The sequence below is a fragment of the Penaeus japonicus genome, unplaced genomic scaffold (assembly GCF_977035675.1).
Source record: "Penaeus japonicus unplaced genomic scaffold, GWHDUDI00000001_assembly GWHDUDI00000011, whole genome shotgun sequence".
In the NCBI taxonomy this organism is placed as follows: Eukaryota; Metazoa; Arthropoda; class Malacostraca; order Decapoda; family Penaeidae; genus Penaeus; species Penaeus japonicus.
Window position 1 is genome coordinate 33,435,159 of NW_028234413.1, and position 17,500 is coordinate 33,452,658.

The 17,500-nt window shown below is 49.9% G+C and overlaps 1 protein-coding gene across 18 annotated transcripts in view; it reads right to left on the bottom strand.

Moving 5' to 3' along the window:
* The window catches only part of LOC122265454 (uncharacterized), a 68,012-nt gene that overhangs the window by 20,952 nt on the left and 29,560 nt on the right, over positions 1-17,500 (bottom strand). For 17 of the 18 annotated variants that reach the window (XM_086541952.1, XM_086541954.1, XM_086541951.1 and 14 more), the window contains exon 2: positions 610-990. The exons of the other annotated variant lie outside the window; for it this stretch is intronic. In XM_086541952.1, the coding sequence (XP_086398078.1) occupies positions 610-990 (381 nt within the window). The remainder of the gene's footprint in view (positions 1-609; positions 991-17,500) is intronic. 18 annotated transcript variants of the gene reach the window in all.

Genomic DNA, 17,500 nt, shown 5'->3' on the forward strand with positions numbered 1-17,500 from the left:
TGTTCGCGATAAAAAGCCTGAAAGAAAAGTCAAGTTTGAACAGACATATAAATATTCATATGAATAGCCTCTCTGATGGATGTGCGGAACATGTTATGGCATCGCGTGTGTCACAGGCTAAACAAGGCCAGGAACTGAGCGGTCACGTGACAAAACAGTGCAAGAAGGGTGAACAAAATGGAGGAAATATTCTGCTTTTGGTGCTGAAATGGGCTCGGGAATAGGGCAGGTTATCCTGTTTTTAGAACTGAAATGGGCTCGGGAATAAGATGGGATGTTTAAACATTGAGTAAGGGGGGTTTAAGGAATTAAATAGTTAACAGCCACTGGATCTTAAACATATATATACATATATATCTGGGACGGGATGCGATGACATGAGACAAATCACATCTGGAGCGTGAATGAGCTTATTACAAATTAACAAATAGTAACTTCAGGGGGACTGACTTAAACACACACTGACAACTCATGTGACTTCGCTGCTGAACACTATGATCGCAATGACTAAAGTGTGGTTCAAAAGGTGAGCCAAAAATAAGGTCTCGCTAAGGATGCGTGTCACAGAGAAGGGAAAAGGTCAATAAGGTCCTGCCGGAACACCATCACCTTTGACTGACTGCGCCGAGCGACGTCGTCTTCTTCTGGCGGAGTCCTCTGAGGTGGCGCCCGAGGACACGTCGGAGAGGTCCTCGGAATCCTCGTGGCGCGTGGCCACGGCGGGAAGCACGCCCCCCGCGGTGGACCCGTAGCCCGAGGACGCCGAGGACACCAGGCCCGTGTAGGAGCCCCCCAGCCTGCTCCCTGCGAGGCCGGGGTAGGAGCCCGCGGCGCCGCCTCCCGCTCCTGCACTCAGTCGGGACGCCGAGCCGCCCAGCCCGCTGCTCGCGGCGTGGAGGCGGGGCATGGACGACGTGGGCGTGGCCGCTGCTGCTGGCTGATAAGCGTGGGCGGGGCTACGCGTGCCACTCCCCCCACAGACACCGTCACCTGTGCGTGTGGGCGTGGCGTAGTAACATGTTCTCATACACAGGAAAGAAAAAATTCTGGGCCTTGCCTCTACTTCTGTCACTTAACATTAGCATGGAGCTCTAACCTCAAGGACTCTCTGGAGGCGCTGCCATGTCTAAGAGCTTCCACTTTGCATGTGTTGCGGCCCACAAGACACGCCTGTCTGCTGCCACCTACTTGTGTCTTCTCTTGCCTCGTCCTAGTCATGGCTACACTTCTAAAACTTACAGGAACCTGATCATGACAAGACAATAACTAGTCCGAAAAGGGCAAGATTCTATCTAACATTTCTAATCATAGAATTTCATCTACACTGTGACACATGGCATACTATTAATTACAGCTAATGACGGAAGCCGTGGTAACTTCAACTACGCAAAGCCTGTGATACAATAACTTGAAAAAAAATATCTTGACTCAAAAATGGCTCATGGTTACCTATAACTACACGATACAGGACTCATCGGTTACAGCGATAAATACCGGTAATACATAAATTTGAGACCCAAATAAACCCTTAAAACGCGATCATAACAACTCAATAATTACTGCACTGCAAGTCACATGGTCTAGTGACGTCATTAAAACACTTGAGTTGGGCATGTGAGCACCAGACAGCGGAACATGAAATAATCTGGGCTGTGACATAACACACATGATATTATGCACGACATGGCAAGCACTGAAGCAGGCATGGGTAGGGACAATGCGCAACCAGCAGGGGGGTAGGGTGGGAGGGTCTGAGGTGGTGAAAACGGGGTGATTAACACAGCACTGATGATGCTGAATGTCGGACAAACTTCCTTACCATCACCGAAGAACACTCAAGAAAGAGGGCGGAGGGAAAAAAAAAAACAAAAAAAAACAGAAAGGTATAAGCCGCGGTGATTCATAGTCCTACCTCACCCTCTTCATTCAACCCGCGTCACGCACGGTTCCGGCATTCGGTAGCCCTGCGGTCTGCGCCCCTGTTCTGTGCCCTCGTGCCCGCTGTCACCGCTGGCACACATGTTTCCGGCCGCAGCCCCCTCCCCGCAGGAAGGTCCCACCAAATCTCCCTCTCTCCGCGACCCTCTCCCTCGCACGTTTGGTTGGACGCGTCCTTGCTTCACAATAGCCCCGCGTCGGGCGATTTTGTAACACGATTTTCAAACTTATACTCACTCCTACCCAAAGCGACACCTAATAAGTTGGACACGCGCCCTTGTTAAGGCCTATGCCCCGCCGCGTCACAGGCCTTCAACAGGTTTTGCCAACACAGCCCGGATGCCACGCACGCGGCGGCCGGGCGTCGAGGAGTGTCTTACCCCTCGGGCCTGGCTGGTCTAGTGGTCTCCTCGCGGCACCGTCCTCGGCCGTGGCACTCCCACACCCACACTGAGCCTCACCTCCACCACCTCCCGGCACACACACACACGCACACACATACACACAATTTTCTGGCACGAAGCCACCAACAACCACGCAAAATTAGCTCCGGGCTACCTCGTCATAAGCGGCCTCGGGGATCCCCTTGCGGTAACCCCTTCGCGGTAACACCTTGGAGGCGGGGGCATCTTCGCGGGATCTCGGAGGAGGACCACACCACATACACCATACCTGACGCTATGGTGGGCAGAAGCGACATTCCGGCAGTTAGGGACAAAACAGACGCTGTATTTTTAGCTAATCTGATGAAAACAAATCTGTCGGAGAAGAAAGTACCCAGCATAATAACGACAGCTGGGTGAAAACGTAACAATGCCGTCGCGATGGTATAATGGGGCACACGAGCCTTATAATGACGTTAAACATGGCAATGAAATAGCAAAGCGAAAGACACCAACAACACGAAGAGCCCGGTAATACTGCCAGGAGCTCCTAATACCCAAAAGAAAATGATCACTATTTAAAAGATTCGGATCTGCGTCTCACCCCCCCCCCACATTCTCCCTCTCTTCCTTTTTATTTCGTATCTTTCGTTTTGTTTCGATTCCCCTTTCAAATGCCAATTCGGCTAAAAGTCCGGGGAATGCTCGTGAATACACAAGCAGTTGGCCATTGCCTTCCCCACCTGTTCGTCCTGCTGGCTAAGACATCCAGCCCAAACTAACACTATTTCCCCCCCCCCCCCGCCACCCCACGAACGCCCTTGCAGCACCTTCCGCTCACAGGATCCCGAGTCCATTAGGACGTCCGAGGGTTCCGGATTCTCTTGATTACGGCCACCCAAGTACCCCCTCCGGATGCTCCTTCTCTTCTCAATCATAGGGAAAAATCGATGGAAAAAAAGACAAGAAAAACAAGAAAAAGAAAATGAAAATGAAAAAGAAAGGGGAGCAATCAGCGCAACCCCACTCCCGTTTTCTGTTGTGGCAAACGTAAATATTTCCGGGTAAACACGGATAATCTTCGCCTTTACCGCGGATTATGCCCTGGTTTATGTGTCGTGAGCATCTCCACTATCTCACGTCCTGGAGAATAGCGGGGCAGCTGAATATCGTGAGAAGGAGGAAGGAGGGAGAAGAAATGGGAGACGAGGAGGAGAAAAAAAATAGGATGCGGAGGAGGAAAAAAATGAGGAGGAGGAGGAGGAAAAAATGGAGGACGATGAGGAGGAAGAAATGGAGAGCGAGAAGGAGGAAGAAATGGAGCACGAGAAGGAGGAAAAAGTGGAGGCGGAGGAGGAGGAGGAGGATGTCACTTGCTATGTCATGGCAACGAACAAGATATATTTACATAATTTTCCCCCTCTCTCGCTCCGTCTGATATCCTCGAGTGGTCAGGGCGCCACCGAGACACAAACTGAAGATGTCACTGACACCTTTTTTCTCTTTTTTTTTTTCTTCCTCTTCCGAGAATCTCAACAAATCTTTAAGACCAAACCTTTTTTTTTTGTAACAGACGTGTCCCAAGACAAGAAAATTAACCGACAACATCAATAGGTACTAATGGGACCAATGAACGATTTTACCTGAGGGGAAACAAGGAGCAGAAAAAAGTAGGGGGAGACTGAGAAAAAAAGGAGAAAAGGGGAAAAGGGGGGATCGCACTGATACTTGATTTCACTGATGCCAAATAATCACCCTCCCTCCGGAATTCAAAAACAAAGTCCTCTTCAATTCTATCAGCGACTGGTGGGCCGTAACCAGATACAGAAAGAGAGAGAGAGAAAAGAGAGAGAGCGAAACAGAGAAAGAGGAAAGGGAAGAGAAAGAGAAAGAGAGAGCGAGAAAGAGAGAGAGAGAGAGAGAGAGAGAGAGAGAGAGAGAGAGAGAGAGAGAGAGAGAGAGAGAAAGAGAGAGAGAGAGAGAGAGAGAGAGAGAGAGAGAGAGAGAGAGAAAGAGAAGAGAGAGAGAGAAAAGAGAGAGAGCGAAAGAGAGAAAGAGGAAAGGTAAAAGAAAGAGAAAGAGAGAGAGAGAGAGAGAGAGAGAGAGAGAGAGAGAGAGAGAGAGAGAGAGAGAGAGAGAGAGAGAGAGAGAGAGAGAGAGAGAGAGAGAGAGAGAGAGAGAGAGAGAGAGAGAGAGAGCGAGAGAATATCAAACCTGCGCTACCATGTGAATCCAGCGAGCGATCAGAGCCTCCAACTCCCATATGCAAAGCCCAATATGTCCCCGTGATGGAGACCTCAGCCGCGGTCGGACCCAGACAAAAACTACCGCCCTTACTTTCCCCAAATGTTAAAAATTCGGGAGTAACTTTCCACTCCGGTTCTTTGCATCCCGGCTACTACCATCAGGCGGACGGACACTGCATGCAAACAGCGGAGAGAACGAACTCGAAACCTTACGCCCACTTGCATCTTTAATTCTCTCTCTCTCTCTCTCTCTCTCTCTCTCTCTCTCTCTCTCTCTCTCTCTCTCTCTCTCTCTCTCTCTCTCTCTCTCTCTCTCTCTCTCTCTCTCTCTCTCTCTCTCTCTCTCTCTCTCTCTCTCTCTCTCTCTCTCTCTCTCTCTCTCTCTCTCTCTCTCTCTCTCTCTCTCTCTCTCTCTCTCACTCATTCACTCCGTAAGGAAATGCGAGGAAAGAGGAAAGAGGGAATGTAAGGGAAATGGAAAAAAAGTAAAGGGAAAGAGGGAAGGCAAGAGAAAGGGGAAGAAGAAGTAGGAAGAAGGAAAAGCCAAAGAAAAGGAAGGGAAAACTGGAAGGCGAAGGAAGGGGAAGGAAAATAGGACACGGGAAAGGGGGTGGCGAGCAGAGGTTGCCAGAACACGGGGAATTTCCTAATTGGGAACACCTGGTGCCTCGCGACTTCATTCACCTGTTGCCAAACGTCCAGGCTTGAATGGCAACCGCGGCCTATTTACGAGCCAGAATGAGTAAGGCGTAGTACGAGCAGGGTGATACGCGGGCCGGTGCGAGATGAGGGGAGCGCGCGTGACTCGGAGCGATTCGACTGAGGGGGGGAAAGGGGAGGGGATATAGTGCCGTATTCCTTCTCCCATGTCTGTTTCCTCTTTAATATCTTAAGTAGTTCAGATACTCAATATTCACCCCACTATCTAACCAGAATGAATAAGGTAAGCTTTTGGTTTGGCTGGGCTAGGAGGCTAAGTTGGTTGGTGAACATAATAAAATGGAACAAACCAAGATGGCGTAACGACCTGCCTCCGTCACCGCGAACCTCTCCCTTTTGACTTGGCACGTTATTCCCCCAAGCTAAGCCTACCCAGCTCGGCCCAAGCTATCCTAACCTAACCGAACGGGGAGGAAGGTGAAATGTATAAAATAATCCCTGTTTCCTTTGTGTTGTTCCTTTGGCCTGTTTCTTATTATTTTTTTTACTAATTTTCTAATAATTTATTTTTTTCAACCCCCTTTCTCTTTAGCTTTCTCTTCACGCAGATTATTCCTCGTTCTCCTTCAAGAGGACATTCGCCCACTCCTTTCTACCTGACCGCTCTCCTTTCCCCTTTCTCTGAAACCATTCCTTCCTTCATCCTGTCACTTTCCCCTCTCCAACCCACTCCCTCCTTCCCTTCTTAACCCTTTCCCCTCTCCCATCTCGCCCTCTCCTCCCCTTCTAACACCTCCCCCCCCTCCCCCTTTCCTTCCCTCCTTCGCCGGGCTGAGCATCCTCCTCTCCAACCTACTACATCCCGCTCGCCTCTACCGCGTCCCCTCGCTTCCCCTCTACTGTACCTGACCAATCGTCCTACCATCTCCCCTCGTGACCTCGTCCACGGAAGAGACCTGCAGCCTTCTTCACCTTACCCCCTTCTCTCTTTCGCCTTCTCCCCGACCTGCATGACCTCTGGCGCGGGTCAGGCATTCGCTCGGACATACCTTCGTCCTCTCCTCTTTCCACAACGACGAAAAGTACAATAAAAGCAAGAACGAGGTGAGAAATAAATATCGGTAATAAAAGATACACAAAAAGAGAGAAAGAATAAATACCGAAAAAAGAGGATTAAAATAAAAGTAACGAATGGATAACGAAACAAGAAGAACAACAAGAACAACAAGAACAACACACGACAAGTAATAATTTACGAAGCGACGAACTTCAAGAGCATGACACAGGGGCGAAGCGCGTGTGGGCTGGGCTAGAGCGAAGAGGGGGGGTGGCGATGTGGTCGACACTCTCCCTCTCTCTTCTTACTTCCTTTTCTCTTTCTATAGCACTCTCCCTCTCCCCCTCCCTCTCCATCTTCATCTCCATCTCCACATCTCTCTCTCTCTCTCTCTCTCTCTCTCTCTCTCTCTCTCTCTCTCTCTCTCTCTCTCTCTCTCTCTCTCTCTCTCTCTCTCTCTCTCTCTCTCTCTCTCTTCCCATCCACTTCCACCTCCTAAAAACCTCGCCCCTAACTCCCCCCCCCCCGAGCAAGCATGAAAGCACAGTTCCCACGTATCACATTTGTTATTGCACAACCTTAGCAACTGACACGACTACTGAGAAGAGCGACAAAAACGGTATCTGATCTTGGCACTACCCTACAGAAGAGGGGCTAAGGAGGGGGTGGGAGTATGGGGAGAGAAGAGTGCCCGAGGAGGCCGGGACAGGGTAAGGGGGGAGGGGCGTAGGGATAAAGGGGAAGAAGGGAAGAGGGGTAGAGGGGTTAAGTGAGGAACCGATAAAGATGCTCTCGTGTGTGTGTGTGTGTGTGTGTGTGTTGAAAACGGGTGCGAGCGAGGAAGGGCATGGAGGCACATCAGCCTCATGATCTCCGAGGAGGGAATGAGCGCCGATAAAGAGACGTGAGTAGAGGAATAAACGGCACGGGAATAAACGGGGCAGAACGGAGGGGCGGGAGGAGGAAGGGCACGGCAGACCATTAAAGAGAAGGTGCAGCAGTTGAGCGAGGGGGCGGGAAGGGCGCCTGCATATAACGAAGATGCTCAATGTATACAATGAAGGGAGGGTTTGCACACTGCACACTGAAGCAGAAGAGTAAAATCACTGGCAAACAAATCGAGTAGTGATGGAGGCAGAGGCGGTGGAGCGAGAGAAAGAGGTGGTGGAGGAGGATAAAGGGGAAGTGGAAAAGGAAGGAGGAGGTGAAGATGGAGGAGGTGGAAGAAGTGGAGGAGGAAGAAGCGGAGAAGGAAGAAGAGGAGGAGGAAGAGGTGAGATAAACGGCAAAAGAAGAGAAAATAGCGAGAGAGAGATTGAGTATGGAAGAGAGAAAGCAAACTAAAAAAAAATAGATCAACCACAAAAAAAGGTATAAAGGAAAGTACAAATAAATAAAACAGGAGTTGAACGAAAAATAAAAACAAATAAAAAGGAGGGGAATCCGGGAACAGGTCGACTCCCTGAAATCAGCGTAAGCCGGACACGACCAGCCCTCCCTCGCGCCTCCCCCGCGGCCGCTCAGGAATCCCCTCTTGGGACACGGATCACCAAAGATGGCCTTCCGCGCCCAGCCTCGTCCGTCCGCCTCAGATCTCGATGTCTGACTAATCTAATTAGGCAATTACCTACCCTGTCTCGCGCACTTTGCATAACTCCTTTGCCTTAACTTTGCAAGATGATGCAACTTTGTTCTCCGTGTCGGCGAAAAACGAAGAGCAAAAAAAAAAAAAAAAAAGGAAGCGACCTCCCCCCTCCCCATGTCTCCTCCCTCTCCGCCCACCCTGAAGGAGGCACTTTATCAGCGTCTCAAAGTTTTGTCGGCCGGAGTTTATACAGCGTGTTCAGGATTAAACCGAGCAAGCCGTGGCGAGCAAGCTGTTGTGACCTTTACATATTGGACCAAACCATGTGTGATTTTGCATTCAAGGAACAGCCGTTTAAAGAAAGAAAGAAAAAAAATCTCGACACTTCAGATACATTTCATTACTGATTAACAACCGCTAATTCTCTCCCTCTACCTTTTATTTCCTCTCCTTCATACGCAAAAGAAAACATGAGTCGAAATAGAAAGAGGGCACCCCGCAGGAGCAATTCTGGGCAGTAGCTCCTCCCATGCCGCCCCTCGTTAACGCCCTGAGGTCGACATGGCATTCGTTACGGCAGGAGCAGAGTGCCCTGACGCCCTGGTGGGTGGCTCCATTACCGGGTCTGGCGGGGGAAACGGTACATCTGCCCTCCCGCCGAGCACTGACGATGGCACTCTGGGACGCTGCCGGGGATTGCCGCCCCTCCTGGCACTCGGGGACCGAGCATGAGTAATCGAGGAACGCTACTTAGGCCTCTTCGGAGTTCGATCTTTTAGCCATTCGTGGTGCTTCAGTCAGTAAGTGCGAGAGAGAGAGAGAGAGAGAGAGAGAGAGAGAGAGAGAGAGAGAGAGAGAGAGAGAGAGAGAGAGAGAGAGAGAGAGAGAGAGAGAGAGAGAGAGAGAGAGGGAGGGAGGGAGGGAGGGAGAGAGAGAGAAAGAGAGGGAGGGAGAGAGGGGGGGGGGAAGAGAGAGAGAGAAAAAAAAAAGTTTCCTTTTCACAACGACGGAAACAAATCAACGAATTATCAACAATAGAATTCCGCGATCTCTCTCTTTCTCTTACTCTTTCTCTCTCTCTCCCTCTCTCTCCCTCCCCCTCTCCCTCTCCCTCTCCCTCTCCCTCTCCCTCTCCCTCTACCCTCTACCCTCTCCCTCTGCCTCTCCCTCTCTTTCTCCTTCTCCCTCTTCCTCTCTCTCTTTCCTGGGTAAGCTAACGACCCTCTGTGGCGTGGGCGCTCGCTGTCACAACCCTTAGCCACACAAACATGTCTGAGGGCCTACCATAAGCCCACCGTGAAAACACATTGGGGTGCCAAAGGAGGGGGCGAGGAGAAGGGAAAAGGAGGGGGGGGAGAAAGGAAGGGGCGAGAAGAAGCAAAATAGAGGAAGGGGCGAGATGGGAATAAGAGGGAGAGGCGAGGAAAAAAGGGAAAGGAAGGGAGACGATGGGAAGGTGAGATGTGAGATGGGGGAATGGGGTGGGGGAGGGGAGATATGGAGGGGGGGAGTAGGGAGATGGAGGGAAGAGAAATTGGCTCAGATAACGATGGATGAAATGGAGGGAAAGGTGTACAGGAGGGGTTGGGGGGGTAGGGGGGCGGACTTAGGGAAGATCAAGGGTGCTCTGGGGCCGAGCCTCAAGGTAAACATTTAGTAGAAATGGAATAGGGATAAACTATGGAGGAAGGAAAACAACAAACGGAGAGAAACAAAAAAACCTCAGGCACACGAAGAGACAAACACAGTGACATTGTTTAGAAATGTTTACGTGTGCTACCAGAATATGATAAGTACCCACGAAAAAATACTAGAAAAACAGCAATCTATAAAAAAAAGACAAGGAAAATGACAGATCAATCAGAGATGAAAAAAACAATACACCAACGCAAATGATCATAAAGTGACCTAAACACAAACAAACGACAAACGACCATGCCCATGGCGTTATAAATTTAGCTGGGATTGCCCTCGTGATGGACGTGAAAAAAGTGCCAGCGTAATGGGAAATGAGATAAGATAAATCGAGAGCATAACAACCAAACCCCCTCCTAGTTCACTTTGAAAAAAAAATCGATCAACATGAAATGGTTGCAAGAAATAATTGATGCAATATCTGAGGCAAAAAAAATAACAAAAAACATTAACAGCGACAACATAACGCAACACAGTAGAACAACATCCACATTCCCACCTCAAATCTTACGAATGCCTAGAGTTGTAACTCATGTAATAAGAGTGGAAGATGAGGAACAGGAGAAGAGAGAGATGTAGAGTAGGAGATGAAGGATAACAAAAATATGTTGAAAGAGGAGGAAAATAAGTAAGTGGGTGAGTAGGTGAGTGAGTGAGTTAATGAGTGAGTGAGTGAGTTAATCAATGAGTGAGTGAGTGAGTGAATGAGAGATGAAGTTAGGAAAAAAAATCGAGGAAAGGAAATAAAGGTCACAGGAAATGCGAAAGCGAGAGACATAGAAAAATAACCCGGAATAGCAAAGCAATTATTATGGGGACTTCCAAAATTGCAAATGGGTTAGAAGGGGCTTGAAAAAAAGAGAGAGGAACGGTCTTATTTTAGAAGGGGAGACACAACGAACATATGCACGCACACAATATCAAAAAGGGGAAAGAGACAGGAGTGAGGGAGAGAGGGAGGAGGAGGGCGAGGGGTGGAAGGAAGAAGGAAGAGGGAAGAGGGAAGAGGGAAGAGGGAGAGGAAAGACGGGAGGGGGAGAGGCCAAGAAAAGCGAATGCGTGGCCCGGGCGAGGCGGGCGAGGCGAGGCGAGGCGAGCGTAACGTAAACAAGGGCACGGTGGAGGAGACTCAAGCACTGGTAAACAAGGATCAGCGTATGACGTCATCTTATCAGCGGTGGACCTGTGCACACACGTACACGTACACGTACACACGTACACGTACACACAAACACACACAGAAACACGAATCGATATCCGCGGACGTAATGTAACCAATCCCGGGGGAAAGTCGCAGGAAAACGTACCTGTCACACCCCCACCACCTTCGCGCCATCCTCGTCACTCTCATCATCTCCTTCAGTTCCAGAACGAGAGAATGGATGACGGAGGGGGGAGAAGGGGGGACGGGGAAGGAGGGGGTGTGGCTGGGGGGTACGTGTCTCCTCGAAGTACTGCTAGGACGCCGCTGGCCTCAGGAGCAGGCGATGTGACGCGAACGCACACACGAATGCACGAACGGCGCACCGACAATCTGCAATCGGCTTATGCAATGCAACGCCGCCACTTGAATTCCCTTTGGTTTCAATGAAATCCAAGAACTCCCCTTCTGTGGCGGGGAAGGAGGGGTGGGGAGGGGGTGAGGGGGTAGAGAAGGGGGAAGGGGGGCGGGGGAATGGGAGGGTGGATGGGGACGAGAGGAAAACGCTGAACGACGAGGGACTACGACCTCTCCCCCCGGCACCTCCCCACAAGACTGGCACTAGGCACGACCTGGGCGACACGCGGCACTCTGGGGCACTCCTTCTCCCCTCTCATGGTCCTTCCCCCCTCCCCCTCCAACACCCACGCCTGCTAAACCCATCACGTCGCCTACACGGTCCCCCCTTCTCTCTCTCTCTCTCTCTCTCTCTCTCTCTCTCTCTCTCTCTCTCTCTCTCTCTCTCTCTCTCTCTCTCTCTCTCTCTCTCTCTCTCTCTCTCTCTCTCCTTCTCAAATCTACTACATCTTCCTCTAATCTCTCCGCAATCTTACTCTTTCCCTCTTTCTTTTCTCCCCCCCCCTCCCGTATCTCTCTCTCTCTATCTCACTCTCTTTCTCTCTCCCTCTTTCTTTCTTATTCTCTTTCTTATACTCTCTCTCTCTCTATCCCTCTCCCTCCCTCTCTATCCCTCTCCCTCTCTCTCTCTCTCTATCCCTCTCCCTCCCTCTCTATCCCTCTCCCTCTCTCTCTCTCTCTATCCCTCTCCCTTTCCCTCTCCCCATCCTTATTCACCTGTCACCTACTCTTTCTCTCTCCATCTTTCTGTTTCCTCCCCCGCCCACTCTCCTTCTCCTCCAGAGAGAGGGAGAGAGAGATGATATCCTGGGAATTCTGTGAGCGAGTCAGCCAGATGGGGTTGAGTGAGAGTGTGAGAGCGACTAAGAGACAGAGGAATGTGTGTGCGAGAGTGAACGAGCGGTAGAGAGAGAGAGAGAGAGAGAGAGAGAGAGAGAGAGAGAGAGAGAGAGAGAGAGAGAGAGAGAGAGAGAGAGAGAGAGAGAGAGAGAGAGAGAGGGAAACCTAATGATCGCATAAAGGGACAATACGATAACACCACAATGTGCAATTTCACAATGCTCCTCCTTGCACCATCAAACACGCCGCCACACCACCTCTCCTACCACGCCCACTCCCTTCCCCCCTTCCCAGCCCCTCCCCCTCCCACTTAGTTTCACACGACGCCAGGTGCACAGAAGACGGCGAAGAAGAAGAAGAAGAAGAAGAAGAAGAAGAAGAAGAAAAAGAAGAAGTAGAAGAAGAAGAGGAAGGAAGAATGGCAGACGGTAAACAATATGACTGGGAGTTCCTTGAATGGGCGGCATCAAGACTCAGGGAGTGTAAAGAGCGCTCCGTCGATACTGGCGGTGCGGAGGGACTGAAGGAGGGGAAGGGAAGGAGGAGAGGGGAAGGAGGAGCTGGAGAAGGGCGGCGTAGAGGGGCGGATTGGAGGGTTTGGAAAAAGGGTGGGAAAGGAGGGGTTGAAGGAGGGCAGGGGAGGAGAGGGGAGGGGAGGGGGAGGAGAAGGGGAAAGAGGGGTTGGAGGAGGGGAGGGGGAGGAGAAGGGGAAAGAGGGGTTGGAGGAGGGGAGGGGAGGGGAGGGGAAGGAGAAGGAGGGGTTGGAGGAGAGGGAGGGAAGGAGGGGTTGGAGGAGGGGAAGGGGAAGGAGGGGTGGATTGGAGTACTAGAGGAGGAGATGGCGGAGAGGAAGAGGGATGTGATGGCGAGCGGGGAAGGGGGTCCTTGCGGAGAGTCGTCCCGGCACCTTGTGCGATAAGCCGCGGCCCGCAAAGGGACCCCCAAACCGCGTCCTCTTCTAAATGCTCTTCGCCCTCTTTCGGATTCCCCCGCGCGCTGCTTCGGGAATCACACCCTGCAATCTGGTCCAATGATCGGCCTAACTCACCTCCTATCATTATCATTTTTTTCAATTCTTCTCCTTTATTATTATCTTTTTATTATTACTTATATATTCACCACGAGACCCTTGCATGCCGCGTGTTAATGTCGCGTGGGCACGAAGATTGAAAATACAATCGATGGCAACACGAATCCTAGCACTTGGAAGCCCCCCCCCCCCATACTCCGAGTCGCCGTAATTCACACCAAGCGTCGTTTTCCCGACCCCCCCCCCCCAACACACACACACACACCAAGCCACGCCGACATTATTCGCCGCGGCCGGAAACTGATTAAGCCACAAACCTGGAATTCGCTACAATCACTTGCCATTCAGAATTGCCGCGGCCTAAAGCTGTAGTGCAATTAAAGCCCAGCGGAAACGAGCCTATAACTTGAGCGGCATCGACTTCCCTGCTACGAACTCCCCCCCCACCCCCCTCTTCCCCCTCTCCCCCACCCACCCACCCACCCACCTAAGCACACGCCACTGGAACTTCAATATCTCCCTGTTTCCTAAATCTTCCCTAAGTATAAATTACCCGACCAGCTGCCTTTACCTAGTTCCTCCTCCCCCTCTCCTTCTCCTCCTTCACCTCCTCCTTCTGCTCTTTTCGTGTTTCTGATTATCAACTGGCTTTTCAAGACTTTGTACCATTGTTCTATTTCCTCCTCCTCTCTCTTTATCCCTCTATCTGTACCTCTGCCTACCTCTCCTCTCCTTTTACTCCCTTTTCGTCCAGTTCATCATCCTTTTTGTTCTCCCTCTTCCTCTCTCTTCCTCCCTTTTGGCTCTCTGCTCTTCGTTTTCCTGTCGGTCTCTTTATTTTTTCAGCTTCTTTCCTTTCCTTTATTATCCATCTATCTATCTATTTCTCTGTTATTCTCTTCTCTTCTTTTTGCTTTTAATCTTTGTTCATGCTTCTATCCTCCTTTTACTCCTCTCTTTCGCCTTTTCCCTCCTCTTCGTTCCTCTCGTCTATTACTCTTCTATTCGGCTCTGCTATATCTACTCCTCCTCCTTCTCCTTTTTTTCTTCTACTACTACTTCTTCTTTTTCTTCTTCTTTGTCTTCTTCCCCTTCACCTTTTTCGTTTTTTGTTTCTTCATGTTCCTTTTCTTCGTCTTCTCAGTCTCGTCTCCTTCCACTTGCCGTCCTCTTTCTCAACCTCCTTCCCTCCTTTCTCCGATCTCCTCAGTCTTTTCCCTCGCTGAAATTTACCGTCCCTTCCCTGCTCTCCCCTTCGCTCCTCTTTGTGTGCCACCGACATCTTATTTCAACCCATTCCCCTCCCATCCCCCAACCCAGGCATACCTCCGCCTCCCCTTCCCCCCCTTCCATCCCCCAACCCAGGCATACCTTCCCCTCCCCTCCCTTCCCCCTAGCCCCCTCCCCCCTAGCCCACTGAAGACGTCTCTCAGGTAACTCAGAATCTCCAGTGTCTCACCGAGTGCCAACCTCATCATGTCGGCACCACCCCTTTTCGCCCTCGCAGACTCTTCCTCCTTCCCCTCCCCCCTCTCCCTTCCCCCCTTCTCTCCCCTTCCCCCCTTCTCTCCCCTCCCCCCCCTTCTCTCCCCTCTTTCCCTCCCCTCCTCTCTCCTTGATTACCTGCTCCACGGATGCGAACGTAATAAGGAAGGAAAGGCGGGGGTATGGGGGGGGGATGGAAATTTATACAGTAGAATAAAAAAAATAAAAAGGAATAGTTCATATGAAGAGCGTCGCAAACCTCGGCAAGTTCAAGAAATGGAAAACGTGATAAACATACAGAAAGGAAAAAAAATATATGGAAAGAAAAAAGAGAGAATGGAAAATATAAAGACAGAGAAGAGAAGGGACAAAATACATACAGAGAGAAAGGGAGAAAAATAAAAGAAAAACAAGAATAGAAAAAAAGAACGTGAAAAAAAAATATATAAAGAAAGAAACAAAGACGAATGGAAAAATCAAAGAAAAAATGAGAGAGAGTAAGAAAAAGATAAAGAATAAAGATACAGACAGAATGGTAGAGAAAAAAATAAAATAAAAAAAACAAGAAGAGAAAAAAAGAACGAGAACTAAAAAATATATATATAAAGAAGAAAGAAAGAAAGAAGAATGGAAAAATCAAAGAAAAAAGGGGAGAGAGAAAGAAAAAGATAAAGAATAAAGATAAAGACAGAATGGGAGAAAAAATAAATAAAAAACAAGAAGAGAAAAAAAGAACGAGAAAGAAAAAAATATATAAAGAAAGAAACAAAGAAGAATGGAAAAATCAAAGAAAAAAGGGGAGAGAGAAAGAAAAAGATAAAGAATAAAGATAATGAGAGAATGGGAGAAATAAATAAAATAAAAAACAAGAAGAGAAAAAAAGAACGAGAAGTAAAAAGAAAATATAAAGAAAAAAAGAAAGAAAGAAGAAAGGAAAAAAAATCAAAGGAAAAAGGGGAGAGAGAAAGAAAAAGAGAAAAGAGAAAAAACGGGGGAGGGGGAATCTCGTTTTATCAACTGGGGCAACAAGCGGTTAGATGCCCCGCGCCGACCGCCATCAACGAGACTTAAGAGTTGCGTCCACGGAAGGCTACCAGAATTACGCTCCCAAAACTTCGCAAGAATACAATTTTTTCCCCTCTTCCCCCCACCTCCCCTCCTCTTTCCCTCTACCCCTGCCTCCCTTACCCTCCGACCCCCTGCCACTCTTACCTTCATCTCCCCCTCTACTCCCCCCACTGCCAGCCATAAAACCCTTCACCCGCGAAAGTTTTCCTAACCCGCCTATCCCACGCACGTATCCTCTTCCTCCTTCCCTCCTCTTTTTTTCCTCTCCCCCTACCAACCAACCAACCCCTTACCCCTTACCCCCTACCCACCACCGCAACACGCTAGGGTATTTATATTTTTCATTTTTTTCCCTTGATCCCCCCCCCTCCGTCTCCCCCAACACACACACACCTTCGGCTGCACGACAGCCTTGCTCTAACATCCCGCCCGCCCGCCCACCCATCCTGCGCACACGCTCGTCTCTTCTTTAAAAACTTCGGCATCACCCGCCGAGATCCTTCCAGTGAATCCTTTTCCTCCTTCGCTTGCCCCCCCCCCCCCCTGTGCTTCTCCTTCGATCCTGTGAGGCTACGACGACCCCGGTCATCCTACGACCACATTCATTCTACAATGTCTATCAAAACCTTCCCTACGACCTCTTCAGAAATCCTCCCTTACAACGACCTCATTCCAACAGGTTTCTCTTTCTATGCGTTTTTTTTTTCTTTTTTTTCTTTTTTGTCTTCTCTACGACCCTTCTACGACATTCCTATCTCCTAGTCTTCTCTACGACTCCTCAGCAGCCTCCACGACCCTCCCGAACCTTGCTCCCACAACGACTTCTCTCGAAACTACCTCTTTCCTCGTGCCTTAGACCTGCTCTTCCGATCACCGGCCTCCACCCTTTCCACGTCCGTCTCCGTAACAGCTTCTCGCATCTCCCCCGCCCCCCTTTCCCCCTCTCCCCATGACCCCACCCCCCCATTTTCCCTTCCTCCCCATGCCCCTCGCACTGCCGGCTTACAGATGCGCCTCCGACCCTCTTCCTCCGAGCTGATCTCGTATATATTACTTCTCCTTTCACCTTCCTGTCATTCCGTCATGACCCAATCTTTTACTTACTTGTTTTTCCTCTCTTGTTTACTTCAGAGCGACTTGCAAGGAAATAATAATACCCACTGATTTCTCTCCTCTCCTCTCCTCACCTCTCCTCTCCTCTCCTCTCCTCTCCTCTTCCCTTCTCTCTCCCTGCCTCTGTCCCTCACACAAGTCTCCCTAAATTGATCTAATTTAGTCTCAGCCCATTCCAATTTCTTAGATTCTCATTTTCCATCTTTTTATGCTCTTATTCATCCTCGTCCAATTCCTTCTCTTTCCCTCCCGCTCTCCTCCTCATCATCATCATCATTGTGTTTTTTTCTCCTCTCTCTTCTCCTCCTCCTCCAGTTTCCCCTTTATCTCCCCCTTCTTCTCCTCCGCTGGCTGCTCTTCCTTCCCCCATCCCCTCCGTCTTTCCTCCCTCCTCTCTCGCTGGCCGCGGATAGCACCATTGCCGAAGATTTGCAACATGAATAATGTGGCGACGCGACACACAGAGGCGGGCCATTTCTCCTTGCAGTCCATGTCTCTACGGGATGTGCTATCTCATGGGACCTTCGCCATATCTCATGGGGTCTCGCCGAATTCTATCCTACCGCCGAGACATTCCGCGTATCCTCAATTCGACCCTTCTTATTGCTTTTTTCCTTCTCCCCCCCTCTCTCTCTCTTTCTCTGTCCCTTCCTTCCTTCCTTCCTCCCTTTCTTTCTTTCTTTCTTGATCCTTTCCATCCTTCCTCCTTCCTTCCTTCCTTCCTTCCTTCCTTCCTTCCTTCCTTCCTTCCTTCCTTCCTTCCTTCCTTCCTTCCTTCCTTCCTTCCCTCCCTCCCTCCCCCCCTCTACCCTTCTTGCCCCCCCCCCTTCCCTCACTCCCTC